Source organism: Muntiacus reevesi, chromosome 18 (assembly GCF_963930625.1).
Source record: "Muntiacus reevesi chromosome 18, mMunRee1.1, whole genome shotgun sequence".
Lineage (NCBI taxonomy): Eukaryota > Metazoa > Chordata > Mammalia > Artiodactyla > Cervidae > Muntiacus > Muntiacus reevesi.
In genome coordinates this window covers 12,841,157-12,864,582 of record NC_089266.1, presented here as the reverse complement: position 1 = coordinate 12,864,582, position 23,426 = coordinate 12,841,157, and the positions used below count along the sequence as shown (strand labels likewise).

The 23,426-nt window shown below is 50.0% G+C and overlaps 2 protein-coding genes across 2 annotated transcripts in view; one reads left to right on the top strand and one right to left on the bottom strand.

Moving 5' to 3' along the window:
• Positions 1 to 23,426, bottom strand: part of TBCD (tubulin folding cofactor D) — a 145,033-nt gene that overhangs the window by 70,408 nt on the left and 51,199 nt on the right. The gene's annotated exons all lie outside the window — the stretch shown is intronic.
• On the top strand, positions 20,064 to 22,467 carry ZNF750 (zinc finger protein 750). The gene is made up of 2 exons (XM_065908477.1): positions 20,064 to 21,658; positions 21,798 to 22,467. Exons 1-2 carry the CDS (start codon positions 20,220 to 20,222, stop codon positions 22,465 to 22,467), a joined length of 2,109 nt encoding a protein of 702 aa, XP_065764549.1. The 5' UTR covers positions 20,064 to 20,219.

The following is a 23,426-nucleotide window of genomic DNA, read 5'->3' as shown; positions in this document are numbered from 1 at the left end:
TCTGGTATCCACCTGGCACAGAAACAAACTGTTCTAAACCAGATGGCTCCAAGTAACCCTTCGAGTAACCTTGGACTCAAGTGTGCTTAGCCGGTTTCCGTGACCTTCCATGATGGAACACGACTCCAAAAACACAGACTTCACATGATCCCAGGTGTTCAAAATTTAATAAAGATTTCAATCAAGAGTGCTTTTCTTTAAAAATTTAATTTTTTTAAATGACACTTTTTGGACTACACTGTAAAATAACCTAGATGCGTATCTTTCCTATTTTAAAAGACAATTGCTTGTCTTTTTTAAAAAATCAGTTAAAATACACTGATGTACTAAGGTATCAATAGAATGTAAACAAAAGCACCTCCTCTCTTCGCTGCAGAAAGCATCCGAGGGGACAGTGGCGGCTGCTTCTAGAATCTGATCCCCTCAGGGTGCTGCCGCAGAGGCCCTGCCCCAGGACGAACTTCGGGGTGTTAAGATCTTTAACTCGCCATGACTGAGGACAGGGGCTGACCCGTGTGGCCCGGCAGCTGACCTCCCAGGTCTGTGCCCACGTCCCCACCACACCTCATCCCCTGGACGTCTAACGTGTGGCCGACTCCAGGGGTGTCATGACAGGTCTGCACACAATGAGACAACTCAGTGCTGGCTGGCCCTTCTGACCGTGGTGGGGCCAACTTTGAGTAAACAGATTATCTCCTCAGTTACCAGCTCTCTGGTGCAGGGGAAACGAGCTGCTGGTCCTGTCGAATGAAACACGACTTCCACAGGCTATGAAGATGACACTGAACACGAGGCGAGTGTGAGAGACAGCAACTGAGCCTTCGGGGGCGGGGGGATGAAGGGCCTCCAAGGAAGAAACAGAAATCGTGGGGTTCCCAAATCCCCTACCACCATGCCCAGAAAACAGGACGACTTGCACCCTTTTTGCTGCCACCATCCACATAAATCATAAACGAACATCAAGGCAAACTGACAAGGCTTCCCTGAAGCCACTCTCTTGGGGCCAGCTGTTTCTGAGCAGGCCGGAACAGGAACCAACAGCTGGACCTCTGTCAGGAAGCACCCACAGGGCCGAGTGTCACATGAGCATACTCGGGGGCTCAAAGAATTACTGAAGAAGGGCAGGAAGTGTGCCTGCCGCAGACGGTGAGCAAAGACAGCGGGACAATAGCTGTGAGGGCAATGTCCCAGTAAGACATGAGCACAGGACACAGCAGGTTTTACAAATTCTGAGCACCAACTGCACTTTCCATGAAATCAAGATGCTGGATCCTTTCACAGAGGCCCAGAAGAGCAAATGAAGTTAAAAGGCATGTGGAAGGTTTCTCATCTTCTACTCACTTTCTCCAAGAAATGAGCCTACGAAGAAGTCCCCACAGGAAGAGGAAGGACGCCGTGTAGCATTTACTTCATTTAAGACACTCCTGAGAACCGACTCACGGAGAGCTTCCAGTATCGAGAACTGTGATGTGTACATGACAGAGACATCTCTCCGTTTAAACCCGATGGTGCTATGTTCTGTGTTAGTCCACTGAGCTGCCCCTGAAGGTGAATCAGCATTTGAAAGAATTGAGGATCACACCTCCCAGTGAATGCAGGTCACCCACTTAAGCCCCTACTCCCCTCAAGGTGGTCCAGGCATGCATCATGGGGGCCAGCACGTGGAGCCCAGCCCCCAGAGCAGCCTCCCCACCCACACCATCTAGAAGATGCACTGCACACAGTAGGTACAAAACTGAGTGAACCTAACTGTTTCTCTCTCATTCCTTTTCCAACACACCACACACATCCTTTGAAAATTTTTTAAACTGCTTAAGCCATTGCTCCTGGAGGCATTTCCCTAATGTTTCCCACAAACATAATCTTCTTTTAACTGAAGGGTAACAGACACCTCTCTACCCTCTTGAAATACACTTACCATCTGCAATCTTTCAGCTTCTCCAAAGTTTATGTATATTAACGACAGTCTAAAGCTTTGGAGGAAAACCTCTTTCCTACCCCGCGACCTGTCGCCTAGCCTGAAGTAACTGTGACCTGAGTTTGATCTGTGAATAAGGCTGGCGCCTGGACACTCTGTGGACAATACAACTCCAGGGACAGGCAGACTGTGGACTGGTCCTCTCAGCACAGGCCCCTGGACTACTGGAAAGTCACAGAGAGAGGTGATCAAGGTAGAATCCTCGCATCTCCAAACACATTAACGAGCCTCCCCAAAGAGGAGCATGAGAAAGCAAGGAGCTACTTTCCACCCAGGTGACCAGCCCCCACATCCCAGTCACACCACGAAGGAGAAGAGCCTTCCCCAGCTGGTCACAACCCACGTGCCCCACAGCACATGGCAAAACTGCCTGCTGAGGAGGGTCTCCAATAGGGTGGCCGCCTGGGCATTTAGAAATCTCCGCTGGTGACTGATTCCATGGCCACCGTGGGAACTGACTGCTTTAACTCTTAGCTGGGAAACAAAGTTTCTAAACTGAATCATCACTGGACTATGCTAAAATTCAAATACAACTGCTCGCTTAGAAATAACCCTCAGAGAGAAAATAGTCTTCTACTGACAGACTGATTCCCTTTTTTCAACACTGAAAGCCCAAATTTTCAGTTTCTCTAAGATCAAAACACCCTACCTTCTCTAAGTCCCCGACAGCCCCCCTCCTGGATCTGTGAGGAGGAAGCGCATCCCAGGAGGAGGGAGCAGGCGGCCCCCACACCTCGTCCCCACTGAACCCAACGCGGGGCCACCCGCCCTGCAGAGCCTGCGGCCAGCACACACTTCCCGCTGAGTCAGGGCTGTGCGGGAGCAGCTGTCACTCTGTCAGCAGCGATGACAAGCACCACCACAGTGCCTGGAGCAATGCCGCTGAACAGGGGCTCTCTCCTCACCCAGCCGTGGTTTATTAAATTCGAGCTAGAGGACGCCAAAGGGTACCCAGGGGAAGCTGTCGCCGGGAAAACACAGGCACAAGACCATTTCAGCGGTGCTGCCCACACCTGGCCCAGCTGCCCACTGTGCATGCCAGGGGCCAGGACTTGGGGACAAGGAACACACTCTCCCAACACCCCAGAAGCGAGGTGAGATGAACCCCCAGAGGGGTCCCATCTTCGGCAGACAGAACTGTCCCCCTGCTTTCGCAGCTGCAGCAGAGCCAGAGCGTCTCCTGGTTCTGTTGTCACAGGGGGTGCTGGCTCCCCAAGGGGCCTGCCCGGCCTCAGTCTACAGAACTCTCTTTTCAGGCCATCTAAGTGATGGTTCTTGTCAAATTAAACTCTCGTGATCACTGAATAACCCTCCTCGGGGAAAGATAACACAGGCTCTTTCCGTCCCTCTGCCCTCTGCCTAGGACACAGCACGCGGGGCCCAGTGCCTGCCCGTCCAGTCCCTCCGCCAAAGGCCACGCACGAGAGGGGGCGGGCCGGGGGAGGGCGGCGCGGCTGTGCCGCTGGCGCAGGAAACGCCCACGGCTGACGGCAGAGTGGCCCGAGTACAGCAACTTGAAAGAAGCAAAAACAAGCGTTCAAGAGAATTAAAGGCTTAACCAGGAAGTCAGGGACCAGTTCTGCCACTGACTCACACCCCTGGATTCCTGGCCACAGTGCCCCAGCCGCCACTGGCCCCAAGAGTGTCCGGAGCACAAATTTCAGGACTGGCAAGACTGGAGGACTATGCTGCCAGAAAGCTGAGGGTCAATGGACTGGAGGCCTGGCCCACGGTCAGATGGCCAGAAAAAGGAAGGCGGGTGGATGTCAGACGACGGGTCACTCGTGTTTGATTGATGACACGCCTGCACCTGGCTGAGGGTAAGCTCTCTGAAGAGTTTTCTTCTCTCATCTACCCACCTGGGCCACCGGCTTGGAGAGCTGGGACACGGGAGTGTGGATGGCAGACTTTCAACCACAGGCCAAGCATCTCACACAGCACCCTGCCTGGCCTGCCCCAGCGACCTCCCATGTTGACCTCCAAGGGTGAAGGCAGACCCTCAGGCATGGTGGTGCCCGCCCAGTAAGGGGCTGTCCCACCAGGGAGTGGCAGAACTTGGCCCAGATAACGGCAGGTATCCCCACCACGGGCCCCTCCCCAGGACACAGCAGGCAGAGCTCTGCCCTCACTTCTTGGGCCCCCTAGCACTCCTCTGCCGCCCACTGTACCCCCTGAAGATCTGGACCCCCCCCCCCAAGAGCTATGCTTCACCTCTCACGGCACCCAAGCACAGAGCAAGCGGAGAACCCTGCAGCAGCACCAGGCCTGCCGGGGGAGAAATCAGGCCTGCGCGTCTTCCCCGGTGTGACCACTGGGCTGCTCCCCAGGGCACTCCTGCGGGCTCCCCTCCCAAAGCCTGGGACCAGTCTGGGGCCAGGGACAGGCCCACACCAGCACGAAGAACAGAGCAGCGGCCCCATGGCTCTCACAGTGGGAGCCAGGCAGGGAAGCACCTGCAGCCGTCCAGCCCCGAAGAGGCTCCTATGGGAGCGAGAACTGCTGTGTGCCAGGCAGCCTCGCCCACGGGGGCAGCGAGCACGGTAACCTCACCCCAAGCACATCACACCAACCTCACCATGTCCTCATCCTGGGGCCACGGTGCCCTTCCAGACGCCTTACCTGCTAACAGGCTCCTTCCATGGCCAAACCTGAAACGCAAGCGGAGTGAACCCGCCAGCTGTCTTCCTGGCTAACAACTAGCTCCCCAATCGAATCAGCCAACCTGCATGGACTTCAAACACCAAACAGGCTTGCTGCGAGCAGAAATGGGTGACAAAATTAAGGAGAGGTAGAAATAAATTAGTGGACGAAGGGTCTTTCCAGGTAGAAAAATTTCTCATTAAAAGATTCAGAACAAGATTTTCCATTAAAATAGCATAAATGTTATCAAAGTGTCTAAAATAAGAAACTGTGTGGACAGACATGACTTTCTGAGCACACTGTATATAACTGACACACAACTAAATCACTTTATAATCATAAATGTCACAATCTTGGTTTTGAACCAAACTATGAATTTCAACTCTTAAAAATAACATAAAGTAATACGATACAAGATGTTTTGTAATTTGCATGGCTTCCATACTTGTGTCTAGTATAAATTCTAAACACACACCACTTAGGCATGCTTAATACTTCCTTCAAACTATGAATTATTTCATAATCTCAATACTAATTTTAAAAAGTTACCAAATTTTGAAAACAAAAAAAGATAACTCTTTAAAAAACCATACATATACATGTATATACACGTTCCTGTCCCCCAAAATTGCACATATAAAGAGAAAAAGAACTTAAATGAGAGAATTAAAGAAACGATGAGGGAATTCCCTGGCGGTCCCATGGTTGGGACTGTGTGGTTGGGACTGATGAGGGTGAAGGTTTAAGCCCTGGGGAACTAAGATCCTGCAAGCCACACAGCAAGGCCAAAAAAAAAGGAGGGGGTGAAATTTCCACATCAAAAATGACACAACACAAGATCAAGAAAATAGACAACCACAGAACTGGAGAAAATATTTGCAAATTGTCTACCTGATCTAAAAGTCTAGAATCCAGAAAACACAAAGAGTTTGTGTAGTTCAACAACAAGACAACCCAATTTAAAAATGGGCAAAGGACTTGAATAGATGCTCAATGTTATTAGTCACCAGAGAAATTCAAATGAAAGCCATAATGAGATATCCATTGATTGGTTACAATTTTTTTTTTTTTTAATGTAAAATGATAGGGGCTGGTGAGGACATGGGGAAACTGGAACCCATGCCCTGCTGGCAGGAACATAAAGCAGCAGCCAAATCTCCATCTGCTGACACAGGATAGACAAAATGTGGTATGTCCTTCTGCTATGAGCTGAATTATATCCCCCCAATAACTCATAATGGGACTGCATTTGGAGACAGGGTCTTTAAAGAGGTAATTAAGGTAAAATGAGACCATATGGATGGGCCCAAATCCAATAGGGCTGCTGTCCATCCAGGACACAGACACTGATCAAAGGGCAACCACATGAAGACACAGCAAGAAGGTGGCCATCTGCAAGCCAAGGAGAAAGGCCTTGAGAAAAACAATCCTGCCAGTACCTTAATCTCAGGACACCTAACCTCCAAAACTGTTGTTTAAGCCACTCAGTCTGGGTAATTTGTTATAGGAGCCTGAACCAACTAATACACCACACTATGCAGTAATCTTCAGCAAAAAAATGAAATGATATACACATGCTACGACGTGGATGAGCCTTGAATCCTGCCGAGTGAGAGAATCCTGCCACGAAGGACCACGTGTTGTATTATTCTATTTATCAGAAACAACCAGATCAGGCAAGTCCACAGCAATAGGAGGTAGATTAGTGACTGTGCATTGCTGAGGAGAGGGGTTTGGGATGACAGCTAAGGGTCATGGGGTTCCTTTTGGGGGTAATGAAATGCTCTAGAACTGATCGTGGTGCATAACTCTGTGAATAAACTAAAAGCCACTGATCTGTACACTTGAAATGGGTGAACTGTACAGAATTAAATCATATCTCAATGAACCTATTTTTAAAATCTTATAGATAAGCAGTTATTATCTCAAGTAATCAATAAGGATACTTCAAGCACAGATAAGTTACCTTTCTACTTCTACTGGGGTCAGTTTTGATAAATCATATTTTTCTAAGAATGTCTATTTCTGTCTGAGCTATCAAAGTTACCAGCAAAAGACAGTCTGAACATGTGGCTTTTATTCTCTGCAGAACCTGTCTTATAGCCCCCATCTGGGTGTCTACTATGGTTTATTCGTTTCTCCTCCTGCTCTGTTGATGAGCCAGAAGTCTCTCTCTTTGGGAGGTCTTTTTGGCCATTGATCCTTGCAGACCTGTGTCTTCTCCCTCACTCATTTCCTGTGCTCCCCTTCACTGTCTCCCCTGCTACTACCCGCGCTCTTTCCCTGGCAGTTTGAGCCTTTCTTCTCCTCCTTACGACGTTAGGAGGAGGATAAGGTAGGGGTCAGCAGCAGTTTCTACAAAGGGCCAGAGCCCAAACACTGAGATTTTGCAGACCACTGGCTGCTTCCCTTTTAAGGAAAAAAAAAAAAAAGGAAAGAAAACAATGTTGGGAGAAAAAAAGGAATAACCACTCTAGGCTCCAAGGCCATACAAAAACAGGCCAAGGCCAGCTTGGGCCTGCAGGCCATGGTTTCACAATTCCTGCTTAAGGTTTTAGATTGCCCTTTAAGTACACTGCTAGCTGCATCTGGAGAGTTCTGATATACAATTGTATTACTGTTCATTTCTACCTTTAAAATTTTATTGCAAAATTTCTATTGGGATTTCTTCTTTAACTCCTGTGTTATTTAGAAATCCACATACTTTCAAATTTAACACTCATGTCATGCGTTTATCTTTCTGTATCCAACTTTCAATTTCATTGTTTTGTTGGTCAAAGAATGTAGTCTGTACACCAGTGGTTCTTTGAAATTTCTTGAGACTTGTTTTACAGCCTTACTAGTAAACGTGCAGCATTTGTAAATGCTCCCGTGTCCAAGAAAGCACCCCCTCAACCACAGCTGCACAGCCCTACGTGAACCCACAGAATCAGGCCTGTCTCCTGCTGTCTAAGTCTTAGATACAAGGCTCCCTGCTAGTCCAGTTCATCCCACTATTGTCTTTCCTAAATGAACTGTCAGCAATGGAGAGAGGTGTTCTGAGTTCTCAGGACGACACCAGATTTGTCCATTTATCCCTGGAGCACTATGATTTCTGCTTCTCACGTCCTCAAGTATAACAGCAACTTGTGTCAGTCACGGATGATGCCAAATGACCAGGCTACCCACATCTGTTCCCTCTGCCTCTGCTACTGGTGTCGGCGGGATCTGGGCATGGGGAGGGGACAGCAAGGACAAGGGGGACCTCTGAGCACGTGCTGCAATGCTCACATCCACCCTCTGGCCTCTCAGCTGTCAACGTGGAGGATGCAGTCACGCTGTTGAAGAGCTGGCACACCTCACCACGGAACTGCCTCTGAGTCTAGATGAGCTGGGGAGAGGTCCTGGAGAAGGGGGAGGAGCCGTGACAGGACGGGGTGAGGGGAGCAGCTGTATCACAGTGTCAGCAGACCAGCGTCCACACACACCATCCATGGAAGCACTGCCGCAGGATCTGTCCCAGGTATCTGCCTCACGTATACCCTTCCTGCAGAGCCAGAGAGGGACGGGATCTCAGCAGAGGGACCCAGCTCAGGCACTGCGGCAGTGTGGTGGGGGCCTGTGGAAAGGAACCTTCCAAGACAGGGCTGGAGGAAGCGAGGGCAATCGTTCCCTGGGTTCTGCACGAGCCCTCCCCTTCTCACCTGAATGCTTCAGTTTCCAGGGTGACCAGGAAGACTCAGAAAAATGTCTGGTGTCCAGGAGGTACTCAATGAAGATTCTCAAATTGCTGTTTTGGTTATTTCTGGCAAGCATGCCTAGGAGCACCACTTGCCCTACAGCCAAGGGCTGGGGTCTGACACCCAGGCCAACTTGGGACACGTGGCCTTGGGCCTGCTGAGACCCTGCATGGCCTCTAGGCCACCCAGCCCGAACTCCTAGTGGAAACGAGGACAAGCACAGCTGCCAGCAGTGCCTCGCGCCCTCCACGACCCGGGAAGAGGGGAAGTTCCACGAGGAGTCAAAGCCCCACCTGGGCCGCATGAACCACCTTGAGGGGGATGAGCCCATGCTGAAGGACACACAGGAAGCCGGCTCCAGGCTGTCCCCCAGGTTCTAGACAAACATGGTAACCGGCTGCCTCGAAAGAGGTGGAGTGAAAGGCAGTCATGGTAAAATCACACAAGAAAAGCAAACACGTGAGGGAGAGTCTTCAGATGCCACAAAAGGACAGAAACCCAACACTCCATATAAAAACAGAACCTAAAAGATAACACTGGAGGAGCTTCCCCTGGTGGTCTAGTTGGTTAAGAATCTGCCTGCCAATGCAGCAGACAGTCCCTGTGGGAAGATTCTATATGCCGCAGGGCAACCAAGCCCGTACACCCCAACCACTGAGCCGGTGCTATAGAGCCCATCATCACAATGAAGAGTAGTCCTACTACTAGAGAAGCAACTAGAGAAAACTTATGTGCAGCAACAAAGGCACAGCGCAGCCAAAAATAAATACATAAATCTTTAAAAAAAAAAAAAAAAAGATAACATTGCAAATGGAGGCCTAGAACACTAAACATATAAGAGGAGTGAAAATCACAGTGAAGGAATCAAGGAAGATTTTAAAAAGAATCGAAACAATGTCTGGAAATTAAAGGAGAAAAGATTCAAGGCACGGGTGGAGCTCTACGGCGGCCTTGGAGGCCAAGCTCAGGAAGTCAGCCCGGCCGGCGGAGCAATGAGACACCACACACAAGAGGGCTGGCAGCCGGGCTCAAGCAGAGCAAGGGAACGGCTGAGTACAGGGCCTGTTCCCCGCTGTCTTTAGTCTGTCCGCAGCTCTTTTACTGCTATGTTTTCACTGATGTTAATTGTAGCAAGAGACAAAAACATATCAGTGTGCTAATTTTTTCCCTTGAACTTGTTTGCTTTAAACTAAGTGACTTCTACATGCGGTTGTGAACATATCCAGAGACATCAGGTAAAAAGCCCTTTTAAAACAAATTCAGGGAATTTCCTGGTGGATCAGTGATCAGGACTCTGCTTCCACAGCAGGGGGCACGTGTTCAGTCTCTGCTTGGGGAACTAAAATCCCACAAGCCACATGGCACAGCCGAAAAAAAAAATGTGTTTAATGAATAAACAAACACACACACACACACAAATTCAATAAAAGGAAGTAAGCACCTCATCACTTGCCCCGGGAAAAACATAACGAGCCTGATGAGAGACCAGTGAGGACCCTGAAACATCAGCAGATACTGTTGGGCAGGCAGAGGGAAGAAGAGAGGAAAGCTGTGGGAACCCTCGAATCTTGGCCCAAGTTCACAAACCTGAATCAGTCTCCCAGCCAAAGACAAAACAAGCCGGAGCTCATGGTTTCAAGTTTCACTTGAGACACAGAAGCCACAGCCCAGATCATGCTGGGCTCGGAGACCCTGCCCAAAGCTGAACCCCTCCTCCCAGCCCGGGCCCCCATGGGGGCTGGCCAGGTGAGGAGCCCTGGGTCCAGCTCAGCTTGGCTGGGCTCCACACCTCCCTGGGGGAAGGCGTCAGCAGGGAGGAGTCCCGGGAGCTGCCGGCACAGAAGCTGCCCACAGGCCACAGACACCGAAACCGGAAGCCCTACGGCCACCGTCCGGGAGCACAGGACACAGCATGGCGCGCGCCCCTCCAAAGCACAGAGCAGCTCCAGTCCCACAGTCGTCCCAACAGTGGCCTTTACTGGGATCACAAGCAAATTAAAATTCAAGTAATGCATTACACATCTCAGACTTCACGTTACAAACGAGCCCTCCACTTACTCATCAAAGGAAGGTAAACGTCCAACAATAAAACTTTCCCTGGACACTCCCACATCCCCTGGCCTGCCTCACTGGACAGCCAAATAAACTCTACTTTCATTTCTATTTTTTAACTATTTGATTAACAAAAGATCAACTGATACCCTCAGGATTTTTTTTTTTTTAATGAGACACCAAGTACCTCACCGGACAAAGACAATCACAGTTCCAGCCCCCACCTCTGCCAGCATGTGCCCCGTGCTCCCCACACTTGGTCTCATAGGCCCAGCTCTCACATGTTGACAGGGGAGGACCCTGAAGACCTGGTGGGCGCAAGTCCAGCCCCTGCACACACTACACTCAGCTCAAGCGAGGTGGATCACACAGGCCAAAGGCTTGAAACTGGGGGTTGGGGGTGGTGGTCAGCACGGGGGCGGGGCACCACCAGGAGCCTCAGTCCTGGGCCTCCTGCAGGAGTCTGAGAATATGTCTGTCCTGATCCCCTGGACTGGTTCTCCAACCAATGAACAAAGGCCTAGTGAGCACATGTGCATGAACATAAGCTACCACGAAAGACCTTAGGCCTGCGCTCCAAAGCCCGCAAGTCGCACCTACTGATGCCTGTGCACCTAGAGTCTGTGCACCTAGAGTCTGCGCTCTGCAACAAGGCACCAAGGTCAGCCCCCACTTGCCACAACTAAAGAAAGCGGCACATGTCAACAACGAAATCCTAGCACAGCCAGTAAGTAAAAAAGAACACATGTTCATCTCTAAGAACTTAATGAATGTCACCTCGGAAGCTGCTTAGGGTTTACTATCCTTTACAACAACCAAAATTTGAGAAAATGAAATTATGCTTAGGGTTTTCTGTAGAGTTTTCATTTCCTTTTCCTTTCCTCTGGATGCCATATCCCAAAGGAGCACTAGCAACTGAAAGTAAAACTAACTGGCATTTACTTGTAAGGTCGAAAGTATAAATGATCTGCTTCCTTCATCAAACACGTTTTGTTCTGTGACACATACCATTCCCACCGTACAAACACAATTTGGTGGGATACTGTAATTAACCCATCAGGTTCCAAAAAAATCCAGGAGTAGAGGCCTCCAGGGCACCTTCTACACATAGGAAAGCTGAGGCCCAGGTCAGACAACTACTCTAAGCCATAGGAGGATGAAAGAATGGAGTCAAGACTCAAATGTCTTGGTAGCAGCCACAGAGGACACGTCCCTGATTCAACTCACAGACATGGCATCCCTCCCCCGGGGCAACCTTTTCACTGCCTAGAGGACTCTGCTCTGCTGTCCCTGAGGCTGGGTGACCTTGGCCAAGTTACTTACCCTCTCTGTGCTTCCTGACTGCAAATCAGGCTCCTGAAGTTCCCATTTCAAAGAGTTACTGCAGTGATTAAATGGATTAATAGAGATAGAATGTTTACTCAGCACAGGGCCTTACATCTAATAAACACTCAACCTGCTCCACCAAGAGAGTAAACTCTGGTGATGATAAGCAGGTGAAGGAGGGATCACAATGAAAAAAGAAAACCTTTGTGGAAGAAAGGGAGACTGCAGAAGGAATAGCACCACCTGTCAAAAGCCATCATTAAAATTCCCAGAGAAATAAGAGAAGCCTACTGCAATTACTACCTAAGAATAAGATACTAAGAAAGGAACACTCAAAAAAAAAAAAAAAGAAAGGAACACTCAGAGAACATGCATGAACTCATGGAAAGCAAAAATCGTAATATCAGGATAGAAGGGTCAGAAGAGAAAGCTAAAGAAAGTGAGAACACTGAGAAGAGAGAAAAGAGCCTACAAGAGAGAAGCAATGGCATGTGAAGAATCAGGAATCACCATTTAAACAAAATTTTACAACAGGTAAAACTAATCTATAATGGAAGAAAATCCAGCCAGCAACTGCTTCCGAGTAGTGATCGTAGTGCTCTACTTCCCAACAGAAGGCATGCCCAAGACTCAGGGAAGGGTACTCTTGGGACCTGTGCCCTCATCACATGTGAATTCTACCTTCAAAAGAAGTATTAATAGTTAACAACACGCTTGCTGAACACATCAGTCTTTGAAATGCAACAAATACTTGAGATGGATCGACATGTGGAAAAGAGGAGGGAATGTAGAATACCCTGAGTGGTAGGGCAGAGAAAACGCTCACTGCAGAACCAGTGCTGAGTGTTCACTTATGTGAGTTATGTGACTCATCTGTATGTCTGAAATTTTTCATACTAAAATGTTGCAGGGAAAGAGTCAGGGATGAGAATCACATCAAACTTTTCAGAAGCAGCACTGAAAGCCAGATCAATGGAAAACACTTTCAAAACACTGACAGTAAATACTTTCTGGCCTAGGATTCTATACCTAGCCAAACTATCAACTAGATAGACGGGCAGAAAAAAAGACACTTCCAATCATTGAGGCTCTCAAAGATTTGCCTCTCTTGCATTCTTTCTAAGGAGCCTACCAAAGGGCTGTGCTTCATTTATACTCAAAGGAAGGATCAACCCAAGAGAGAAGACAATGTGAGATCCAGGAAGCCTGGCTTCCAACTCAGGAAAGAGGCAGAGGGAATCTCAGATGACAGGGAAGGCAGGCGTGGAGGTAGAGGCGTTAAAGAGCTACATTCTCACTCCCTATAAAGACAACAGACCACACCCAAAACTGGGAACAGTGAAGGGGGGTGGGGGGAACAAAACAAGCAACAGAATAATGTTATTTGTAATCAAGGAGGTAAATTTCCAAAATCATCAGCTAAGAAAAGGTCCAAGTGGGGCTCCTGGCAGGGAGGATGGGAGGGGGCAGCCAGTGACAGGCTCCCACTGAGAAGCTGGGGCCCCTCCCCTCCTTCAAACCCAAGAGAGCCAAGTGTGATCCTGTGGCACTTTCTACTCTGAGTCCCACACGGAATAAGACTGACCAGCCACCCTGGAGAGGCCTCTGGACGAAATCAAAGGGAGGAGGAGGGATCAGCTGCTCCCCCAGGACATGAGGCAGCTGAGTGCCCACTAACGCCACAGCACACAAGGCTGGCCTGGAGCAAGCTAGACTCTTGACCCGAAAAATCTTGAGATCATAAAAATGGAAGTTTTTTAAGACACCTGTTTTGGGTGGCTTGTCATCAGCAAGAGGTGAGAGGAGCAGCAGGAACCACTGTTATTCTGTGGTAAGACAGAACTATTTTTTTTACTCTCTAAATTATGTGGATGTCTAATTGGATGAAAGTAACTAAAAGACCTTTTTTTCAATTCAGCATGAAGGTAATAAAGCCAAGTAAAATCTTAAGCCTAAAAAGAAAAACCTAAAACAGCATCTGGGCTGGTAGGCCCACCCTGGCGCCCACACTCACGCCATGCACACCTATCTCCCTGTCCCCACACCTGCACCACATGCAGCCTCCCCGAGAGAAGGGAGGCAGCCAGAGACTCGACAGCAACCAGTTGAAGGGGAGTGGGGGGTGCCCTGGATCACAAACTAAGCGTCTTAATCATCTGAAGAGAAGAAAAGGGGGACCAAGGAAAGGCATGGAGACCATTCCCAGCAGCAGCACACAGTCACGCAGCAGGGCAGCCTTACTCAGGGCTGGTCCTGGGCGTGCACCGGCAGGTCGCTGCGGCAGTCCAGGCGGCCCCCCTCCGGCTCTCCAGGAGGACCCGGGCAGGTCTCCCAGTCCCCGGGGTGGAGGGTGACAAAGGTTCCGTCAAACCCTCACGGGGAGGACACCGGGGCTGTCGGCATCCGTTAGAAGAGATGCATTTCAGGCTAAATGTCAGCATTGGCTGCCGCCGCCTGCACACACCACAGCTCCCCTGGGAGGCCTCTACCCTCACCTCGAATGTGTGCAACCCCCAAGTTCACAAAGAGCCAGGCGGCACTACCATGGCACTCAGGAAACCTGGGCAGGGAGCTGCCGTGAGGCATGGAGGTGGCGCTGGCTGGCCGGCTTGGTGGGTGCAAACACATGAATCGTAGCTGCGGGCGGGAGGAATATCAGGTGCATCTCTACGCCCCGAGGGCTCGACTCCTACATTAAATCCCTCCCACTGGAACAGCCGGCTCCAGTTTCAGCGAGAGCGAGCGTGAGAACAGGTCCTGCTCTGGCCCGGCAGCCGCAGCTTCTACCTCCCCACCTCTGGTAAGTACCTACTATTTGTACCTACTATTTCTTCTCAAACGCGAGTTTTCTTTGAAAACTCCTCTCAGATATATCTTAAAACTATCTGCTCAGTGAATCACCTGCCCAGAGTCTCTCTGCCCTGCTCTTTTCTCTACGGATTACTCAGGACCCAGCAGGTGCACTGCTGGAAAGGAGACCATTATTACAAAACTTTTAATAAGGCTTACACTTTATTCTAAGAGTATAAATGAGTTTATTTGGATGTGAAGTTCTCGTTTCTACCATAAAATCAACAACTTTAAACCCAAACTCAATTTGATATTATGCTTATCTGTTCTTCACCTTAAAAAATTAACGTTTCAACATAAAAGGACCACATATATAGATAGTTGCAGATCTTAATTTATAATTTATTTAATTTTACAACCTTTTAGATTAAAAAAATGATTAACACTGGGAGTCACTGGGGAAGGGACCTGGGGAGCAGAGGTGGGAGTGAGATTTTATTTTTACTGCTTTTTGAATTCCAAACTCTGTGAATGTATTCCCTCCCCCAAAATTTTAAATTAAAGAGGAAAAAAAATTCAAACTTCTGGAGTTTAAAGTAAGTGCTATTTTGACATAAGCTTACCAAGAAAACAAAAAACATCTAACTAAAGAGGATCTCTGTACATACAAAAAGGGAATTTTCTTAACTCTTAAAAAAGTTTCTCATAAATTTGCATGAAAACAATTACTGACCAAATTATTGGTCAGACTGGCCAACATCAGACTTAACGTAATGAAAACCTGTCTATTTGTTATCCTGATTTTTATTTTGTATTAGCCAAATCCTTCCAATGCTTTAACCTGGTGCTTTAAGGTGAGGAGGCGGGCAGTTTGGGGCTCTGGCTCTAGGGAGATGGCCCGAACGTTAAAGTTGTGCGTTCACTGCTGAACACTGTCTGTAATCCAGGGTCTTTGGCTAAAACCAGAAAAGAGCCCCTGGTTGTCTTCCTGGATCCATTTCTCCAAACTATATTCCAGAAAACTATCTTTTACCCTAGGTCATGGTTGCCCTAATGTTTATCCTTCATTTTAAAGAACTGAAAGTCTGGGAGGGAGTGGTGGTTAATCACTGGAAAAGCTCAATTGGGAATAAAACTCACAAATCTCGTTCTTGCGACACCCCAGTGGGTAGGCGACAATGGCGTGTCCTTGAGTTATGCAATAATGCCACATCACAATATCGTAATTATAGCATGCCCTTCAGAACGCGCTACCTGGCGAGGCTCCCTGCCAGGTAGCTGGACACCACCGGGGAGGGTGGAAGATTCTCCCAGTGCAGAGGTTAGCACGCATGACATGCATAGCTACCCGGCACGTCACAGCAGTGCCCCATAAAGTTAAGCTATAATTACCTCTATTGTGTCCTATCAAAGTTCAAAAAACATCTTTCTCTTGCCTGTTTTTCGGAGTTCAGACTCTCTAGAAAATTGTTAAACATACCGGCCACTCGCTACCACCCTAACGACTGGCAACTGTGGAGACACTTGTCCACACTTGGGAGGGTGCTGAGAGACACGCACTGGCACCTCAGTGCTTCCGAGACAGGCAGACAAAGCCCCGTGGACACGGAACCACAGGCGGCTCAGAGCGCCCTGTGAAGCGCCACCCGGCGGCCCAGGCCCGTGGGAGGGGACGCCGCAGCCGGCTCCCCGGTCCCCGGGAGGGACACAGGCAGGGGAGGCGGCACGTGAGGGGTCACAGGAGCGTGTTCTGAAACAGAGTGGGCTCGGGCCAGGGGCCACGGCGTCCCTGCGGCCCTCCCCACCCACGCCCCTCAGGGTGGGACCCAACTCGGCTGAGGGCACAGCTGAGGGCAGGCCTCGCACCCAATAGCGGCTCGCAGGCAGGAAGGCAGGCAGGGACCCCCTCCCGCGTTCGAGGACAGCACCCTGACCTGACATGCAGGGCTCCCCATGCCTCCTGCTGACCCAGTGATAGGTGTAAGAAGGGTAAAAGACGCTGTCCCACAAATAACCTTCTAGGACTAGGCTAACATCTGCGTTTTCAACTAACATGCTAACGCTGCAGTTCTCCCAGGAAAGCCAAACCAAGGGCCCTGCTTTGTTAACCTCTCCCTGTGTGGCCCCTCCAGCCCCCAAACTGTACCAGCTTTCCCAGGACAAGGACCATGAAACACCAATCTGATCACCTTCAGAAAAAACCTCACCTCTGATGTTAATCTAAACTTCCTATTTACAAACTTAAATTCTGGATTATATTGTTTTGGCAACAACACCCTTTCTTTCCCCATCCCCACCCCGCTGCCAGCCTGCACCAGGTCTGGCAGATATAAACTGACCAGAGATGGGCAAACCCTGTTTCTGTGGCTGGCCAGACTGACGAGGTCCTGGGCACTCAGCTTTAGCTTCTCACCCTGTAAACCTCACCTGGGCAGGAGAAAACCCACGGACTGACATCATCTTCCTAGAGGCTGTCCCCTTTGGAAGCTTACAGAAGCCTCAATCTTACCCCATTTACTTCTCTGACATGATTGCATTTTTATAACCCGGTGAACTAGCTCGTCTCCATCGGCGTCTGCAGCAGCTGCACTCCCTTGTTTTAATTAGTGAATTGTGCAACCCTGGAGAGGTCAGTTTACTCAAAGCTACTAAAACTGCTGCCCCTGTGACTCCATCCAGGCTCGCCTTCCAACAGTTGCGCCCCGGAATACTCTCACCTCCCAGAACACTGGCACAAAGGAAAGCATCCCCTGAGAACCTGTTCACTGTCCTCGTAAGCTAGCTGACCAAGAACAAAAGGTTCAGACCGAAACTGCGGGCACAGTATCATCTGACTGAAAAAAAGTACATATTAACATAAGAGCAATTAATTCCCAAACTATTGAGTAATGCTGTGAAAACTTACATACAACCGATCTCCTATAGACCTTTGGGGAAACTTAACCAAAGTGAGCTTATTTTATATTTTGGCCTCAAAGTATGAGCAATATCAAACAATACTGCTTTTAAAGCTAACACCATCGTCATCTTAAAACCGAGGGATTTTCGGCTGGTTTGGGCTCGCGGGTCCGGGGTGGTGCAGCAGGTGTGTGTCTGTGTTCACTCCTGGTACCACCAGGACTCTCGGGCTCACACTTGATAAAACGTTTTGCAACTGTCATCATTTTGATCACCGTGCTTCCAGCTAGTGATGAAATCATCAGTTTTCAGATCTCTGCCATAACATATCCTATACAATCATGGGAACCTGACTTGCAGAGGTTCTCACGCCTTCAGAATCAGGGAGCATAATGGGACGTGCCAGCACAGGTTGCCCTGACTTATCAGGCTGGCCCCGAGCTGGCTGGAATCGCTTCCTGACGGGAGGCAGGAAATCATGCTTTTATAGCCCAGGGCACACCTGCCCCACAAGGTATGGACTGAACTCATAAACTATTTCGCATTTTCACTTAATAAAAGGGGAAATTAGGAAGACGCAAAGCTGTGACCACATGTTTAACCCGAGCTGGGCTTTCACACTGTGCGTAGTTCCCGCAATTGTTCCCAGGGGGAGAGGAGGAAGGCGGGCGAGAGTCGGGCACCAGGTGCTGCTGGGCTGGCCGCTGCCCACCTGGTACCCTACCAATGAACACCCCCAAAGAGGGCCTGCAGAGCCCGCCTCTTCAATTCGGGGGCAGCCAAAAATCTCACTTCTCGTCCAAACTATGCACCCGAGCAACCCTGCTCTGCAGAAACTCTCCCCACGACAGAAGACAGCAGGCCACCCAAACCACTTCTCAGGAACACATCTTCGAGGGGATGGGGCAAAAAAACAGGTTAACAGAGGCAGCTTGTTGGGAGGAGAGTGGTTCTTTGTCTTTTTGAGAAATATGAACATAATGAGCAGAGGAACCAGTCTGCTGAGAGTAAGATCAGAGTTGTTTTTTTTTTAAAAGAAGATATCCAAGTGAAATTAAAATCCCACTCCCTCCCCACTTAAGCCCTCCTCTCGCAAACTACCCATTACCTCATCTCCAATGTGTGAGACGGTAGCTACGTTTTATTGTGAAAACAAGCCTCTTAGATTTCCCATGCATATTTCTCTATTTTTAAAGGGCTGCTTTCCAACTCAGTGTTTTAACCAACCCGATGTCTAGAAGGTGATGCTTTATACAAGCAAGTTCACAAGGCTCAGAACTAACCATATTTACTCATTCCTTAAAACAAAACTGCAGTTGCAAGTTCTTTCCTTTATAAGTTTATTTTTTTAAGTGTTTAAAAATATTGAGAAGCTAAGTCCTTTCGACATTCTTTTATGCAAATTAAAGTGCCGGCCTCGATTCCTCACCACCACCGCCCCCAGCCCTCCCCACCCATAGGCTTTCTCTAAGACACAGTCACCCCATGGGCTGATCCTGGACACGCAGCCGCACCCGGCCCTGCCGAGATCCTCCCAGACCTCACGTCTTTTGTTCTCAGCTTCAGTTTATGAGGCAGAGTGAGAGCCCAGGGGTGTGCAGAGCAGCCTCTGAAGGAAATTCAGGAGATTAAGCTTGAGGGGTGGGCAGGGACAGGAGGACTCTGGGGAAGAAATCTGGAGGCCCCTTCTACAGGTTAAAGGCTGGGCTGAGTTCCATCCAGAATCCAATCATTTCTAAAATTAGGCACCACTCACTCTGGTTTCCTCTTGCCAGGAGGGCTGTTAAGCTTTTCTGCCTTCTGGTAAGGCCAGAACAGGCAGGGACGGGCTACTATCTGAAGTGGGCAGTGGAAGGCGAAAGCGCATGAGGACAACTGCTTACTCACAGGCTCATCGCATCTTAATATCATTCAAATCGTGCTCGCTTCGGCAGCACATATAATAATAATATCATTCAAATCAACAAACAGCACGTTTGTATGCAGGCCAACACAAACACTACTCAGAAAGCTGACTTTTCATTTGTGAATGTAGAAGCAGGCGGGGGGGTTGCACGGGAGGGTATGTCGCATTTTTACTTGTTCTTCACTTTTAAATATTCCTTCGTAGAACAGAACACTGTGATTAAATAGGGCAGATGGGCTGAATGTTACAATCACACTCGCCTTGTCCTCAGTGAGCACAAGCGTGAATGTCACAGGCACGCGTGAGCCCAGGCCTTCTCGGCACTCAGTCCAGGTGACAGGACTCAGTCCAGAAACCTCAGGCACACAGACAGGGGCGGGATCTCAACAGTCACTCAGTCAGCTGGTGCACAACCTTCCTGACAAATGAGGCCTCAGATCACAGGTTAAAGGTTCCCCAAACCCAAAGAGTTACAGGTATTCTCTGAAACTCCACTAAACCGTCCGGCAACCACACTCCCCCTACGGTAACAGAGAACACTGCGGGGGTGGCACCTGGGGCATTGCGGAGGGGCGGCTGATGCCCGTCTCATACCTGCCCCTACTTCAGCAGTTACATCACCTGCAGGGGCCTTTGCTTCTCCTCCTCCTTGAGCCAGGGAGCTCAGGCTGGTTCTTCGTTAGCCTGTTAGCCAGCATCCTGACACTAAGGCTCTGCTCCTCCATTTCAGCTCCTGGTCCCCAAATGAGCCAGACTTCCCTGGTCACACCTACAGCCCGTGAAGCCGGCTTCAAGTAGAAGCGCTCAGAAAGGAAAGCAAAGGAGAAGTGGTGACCTGCTTCCTTAAAAACCACCAAGGCTGAACTGCGCAGGAGCCAGCGGGGCTCAGACGCCAAATCACAGAAGGAAAATGAGCCTTCTCAAAGAGCGAAAACCAAAAAAGCCACATTACATCCCCAGGCCCCCAGGAAAGCCATTCAAGTACAAGTGTTTCCAGTGTCCCTTTACTTGCAATGAAAAGTCACATCTTTTCAACCACATGAAATATGGTCTTTGTAAAAACTCCATCACTTTAGTGTCCGAGCAAGATCGCATTCCCAAGTGCTCCAAACCAAACTCTTCGGACCCTAAGCAAACCAATCAGCCCGACCCTGTGGTAAAGCCCACCTCTTCCAAGCCCGTCCCAAGCGGGCTCTCACACCTGGATGCCAAGCTCCAACACGGCCTCGCCAAGGACGACATCAAGGAAAACCTGGACCTGCATGCACGCGGGCCCCACAGGTGCCTCGGACAGAAGCCTGCTCCCAACAAGGAAGCAGCGCCCCCAAGCCCAGCCCCAGAAGCTGCCGTGGGCACCCAGCCTGTTCTGGAAGGAGCTGTCCGGCCTTCAGCATTCGTTCCAGTGGGGGAGCACAGACTCAAAGGGCAGGAGCTCACGGAGGCTCCGGAAGCGCTGGCCCTGACCCACCCCCCTGCCAAAGCTGCCTCCTTCCACACCAAGTCTGCCTTCCATGCCCCTGGCTACCCCTGGAGAGCTGGCTCACCTTTCCTCACACCTGAGTTTCCACATAAAATCCCATCCACAAAGAGCTTTGGCGCCGCTTCCCCGTATGTGCACCCCAGCATCACGGAGTACCCGCCTCATTTTTACACGGAGCACGGACTGGCCACCATCTACTCACCTTACCTACTCGCAGGGAACTCGCCCGAGTGTGACAGCCCCCTGCTGTCCGTCTACGGGGCCCAAGACCAAAGACACTTCCTGCCTCACCCAGGGCCCATCCCCAAGCACCTGAACCCGGCTCCATCCACATACGACCATTACAGATTCTTCCAGCAGTATCACTCCGGCCTGCCAATTCCTTACGGATTTTACAGACCCGAGTCTGCATTCTCCTCCTACGGCCTCAGACTCCCACCCGTGGCTGGCATTTCACGGGACCAAAGCTCACATCTACTGGAAGAAGCTGCCCTGCGTTACCAGGCCTTGAGTCCCTCCAAGTTAAACTCCTCCAACTCCCACAAAAAACACACAGAGTTGGAGAAGGAGAGTCCAACTCCCGAGGCTAAAGAACCTTCCAAAGATGGGCAGAGGGACACGGAAGGGACCAAAATGAGCCCACGCGCAGGCAGTGCGGCCACAGGCTCCCCGGGAAGGCCAAGTCCCACCAACTTCACACAGACAAGCCAGCCGTGCGCGGGGGTGTGCAGCCTCTCAGATGCGCCCGCCCCCGGAGCCCCAGGAAGGATCCAACCACCAGAACAGGGCCTCGCAGCCTTCAAGCCCATCAAGAACACGGAGCACCCACATTCCCAGGCCCCAGAAAACAGAGCGGCGTCCCCGAAAAGGTAAGCGAGTCCATTTTCCAAACCTCTGAAGTAATGTTTCTGGTTGTGTTCAGTCAGAGGGGATGGCACTTGCCCAAACTCCCCATGGGCAGGGTCCCTTAGCAAGGTCCCTCTGACGCCCTCTCTGTGTCTCTTCCAGCCTCGAGGCCTCGAACACAGATGCTCCAACTCAGCTGGGGAGCCTGGAGGCCTCTCCCTCCAGCCCGGAGGACAGCTCCAGGGTGGCCCCGCTGAACCTCTCCACGAAGCCAGAGGCTGAGCCGGCCGCCACGCACAGCCCTGCCTACGGAGAATTTGCCGAGCCGCAGGACGCACCACTCAACCTCTCAGTGAAGGACCCCTGCAACGCCCTGACCTCAAGGCCCTCTGTGTGCAGCCCCCCGCGAGGGGCCGAGCCCGCGGCTGCCCCCACCCCCTCTCCAACTCAGCAGAGGGAGCCTGCAAGCTCTGGGAACAGGCCTGAGCCCAGCTCTGTGGAGGCCCCGGTGCCCGGCCCCACTGGGAAGGCCCAGGAAATACGTGCAGCCGACAGCGATGAGCAGAAGCAGACGGCGGCCGTGGCCCTCTGCCAACTGGCAACCTGCAGCCCGGTGAATGTCGAGCCCGCGGCCCAGGAGCCCACCTGCCGGCCAGACGCACCCAGCCCCAGGGCTCCAGGGAGCCAGGAGGCTCAGTGCGACCTCAGACCCAAAGGGCAAAAGAGGACGAGCCCTAGGGAGGCGGGGAAGGGCCAGCAGGGATCCAAGAAGGCAAAGCCCAGTGACACAGCCAGAGTGTTCACACTCCGGAAGAGAACTCGGGTGTCTTAGAGCCGCTCCTGGGCAGCCGGAGCTATAGCCACAAGCACGACTTGCAATGTAGGCGAGATAGCAGCAAGCCCCCACCTGGCCCACACTTTTCTCATCTGGTCAATTTTTACAACTCAGTTGTCTTCTTCACAAAATAGGGGGAAAAAAAATTTAAGATAAAGCTGCAACTCAACCAAGTTTTGTAAATATTAAGCATAGACGTTAAAAGGTGCTTCTACTTCTGGCTGTAAAATATTTGAATGACTCACACTTTAGGACCTGATGCAAAATGTCAAATGAAATGCATAGGACTGAAAGGTAACTTTTAGGTGTTAGCATCTTAGAGGAGCTCTCTTTAAAAATACTTATTTTTAATTGTTTTTCTATTATGTCTACTACATGTTTCAAAGTAAAGAACAATTACTAGGGGGAAAAAATCCCAGGAAAAGACATTTCCGGTACTAGCATTAAAGTGCTATGTGTAAAAACGCTGTTTGTTATGACTGAATTACAGACAGCAAGAGGCTATTTATACAAGTAATTTATTTCCACTGGGAAGAAAGCATTGCTGGGGAAGCTACTCTCAACGTGCTCTGTCTTCACTACATTACAGTGAATCTTCTGACTCATTCGGCCTGGTTTTCCACTTTCTAAAATGATGTATATGTTGCTAATTCTCCAATAAACTCATAAGTAAAATTCGAGGTTACGTAAAAAGAAGGTAAGCATAAATGCTGTGTTATATTTTACCACAATAAATAAACTCATTGGAAAAAGAACTGAGGCAGCAGCAATTAAAACTGAGGGTGAGGATACCTCAGTGTGTGTGTGAGGGTGCATGTGTGCGTCTGCTATCTACCAGCGGTCATCAAGCCTGGGTGAGTGCATGTGCCTGGGGTACCTTTGAAGACCAAACATCCAGGGCCTCAGTTTCCTAAGCTGCTGCCTAAAAAGCCATAGGGCCCCCCTCCCTTCACAAG

Excerpts from the sequence above, each read along its gene's own strand:
- ZNF750 (XM_065908477.1), top strand. The coding sequence starts at position 20,220 with ATGAGCCTTCTCAAAGAGCGAAAACCAAAAAAGCCACATTACATCCCC. Across the intron at positions 21,659-21,797 it reads AGAGCGGCGTCCCCGAAAAG|CCTCGAGGCCTCGAACACAG; the intron begins GTAAGCGAGTCC and ends TGTCTCTTCCAG.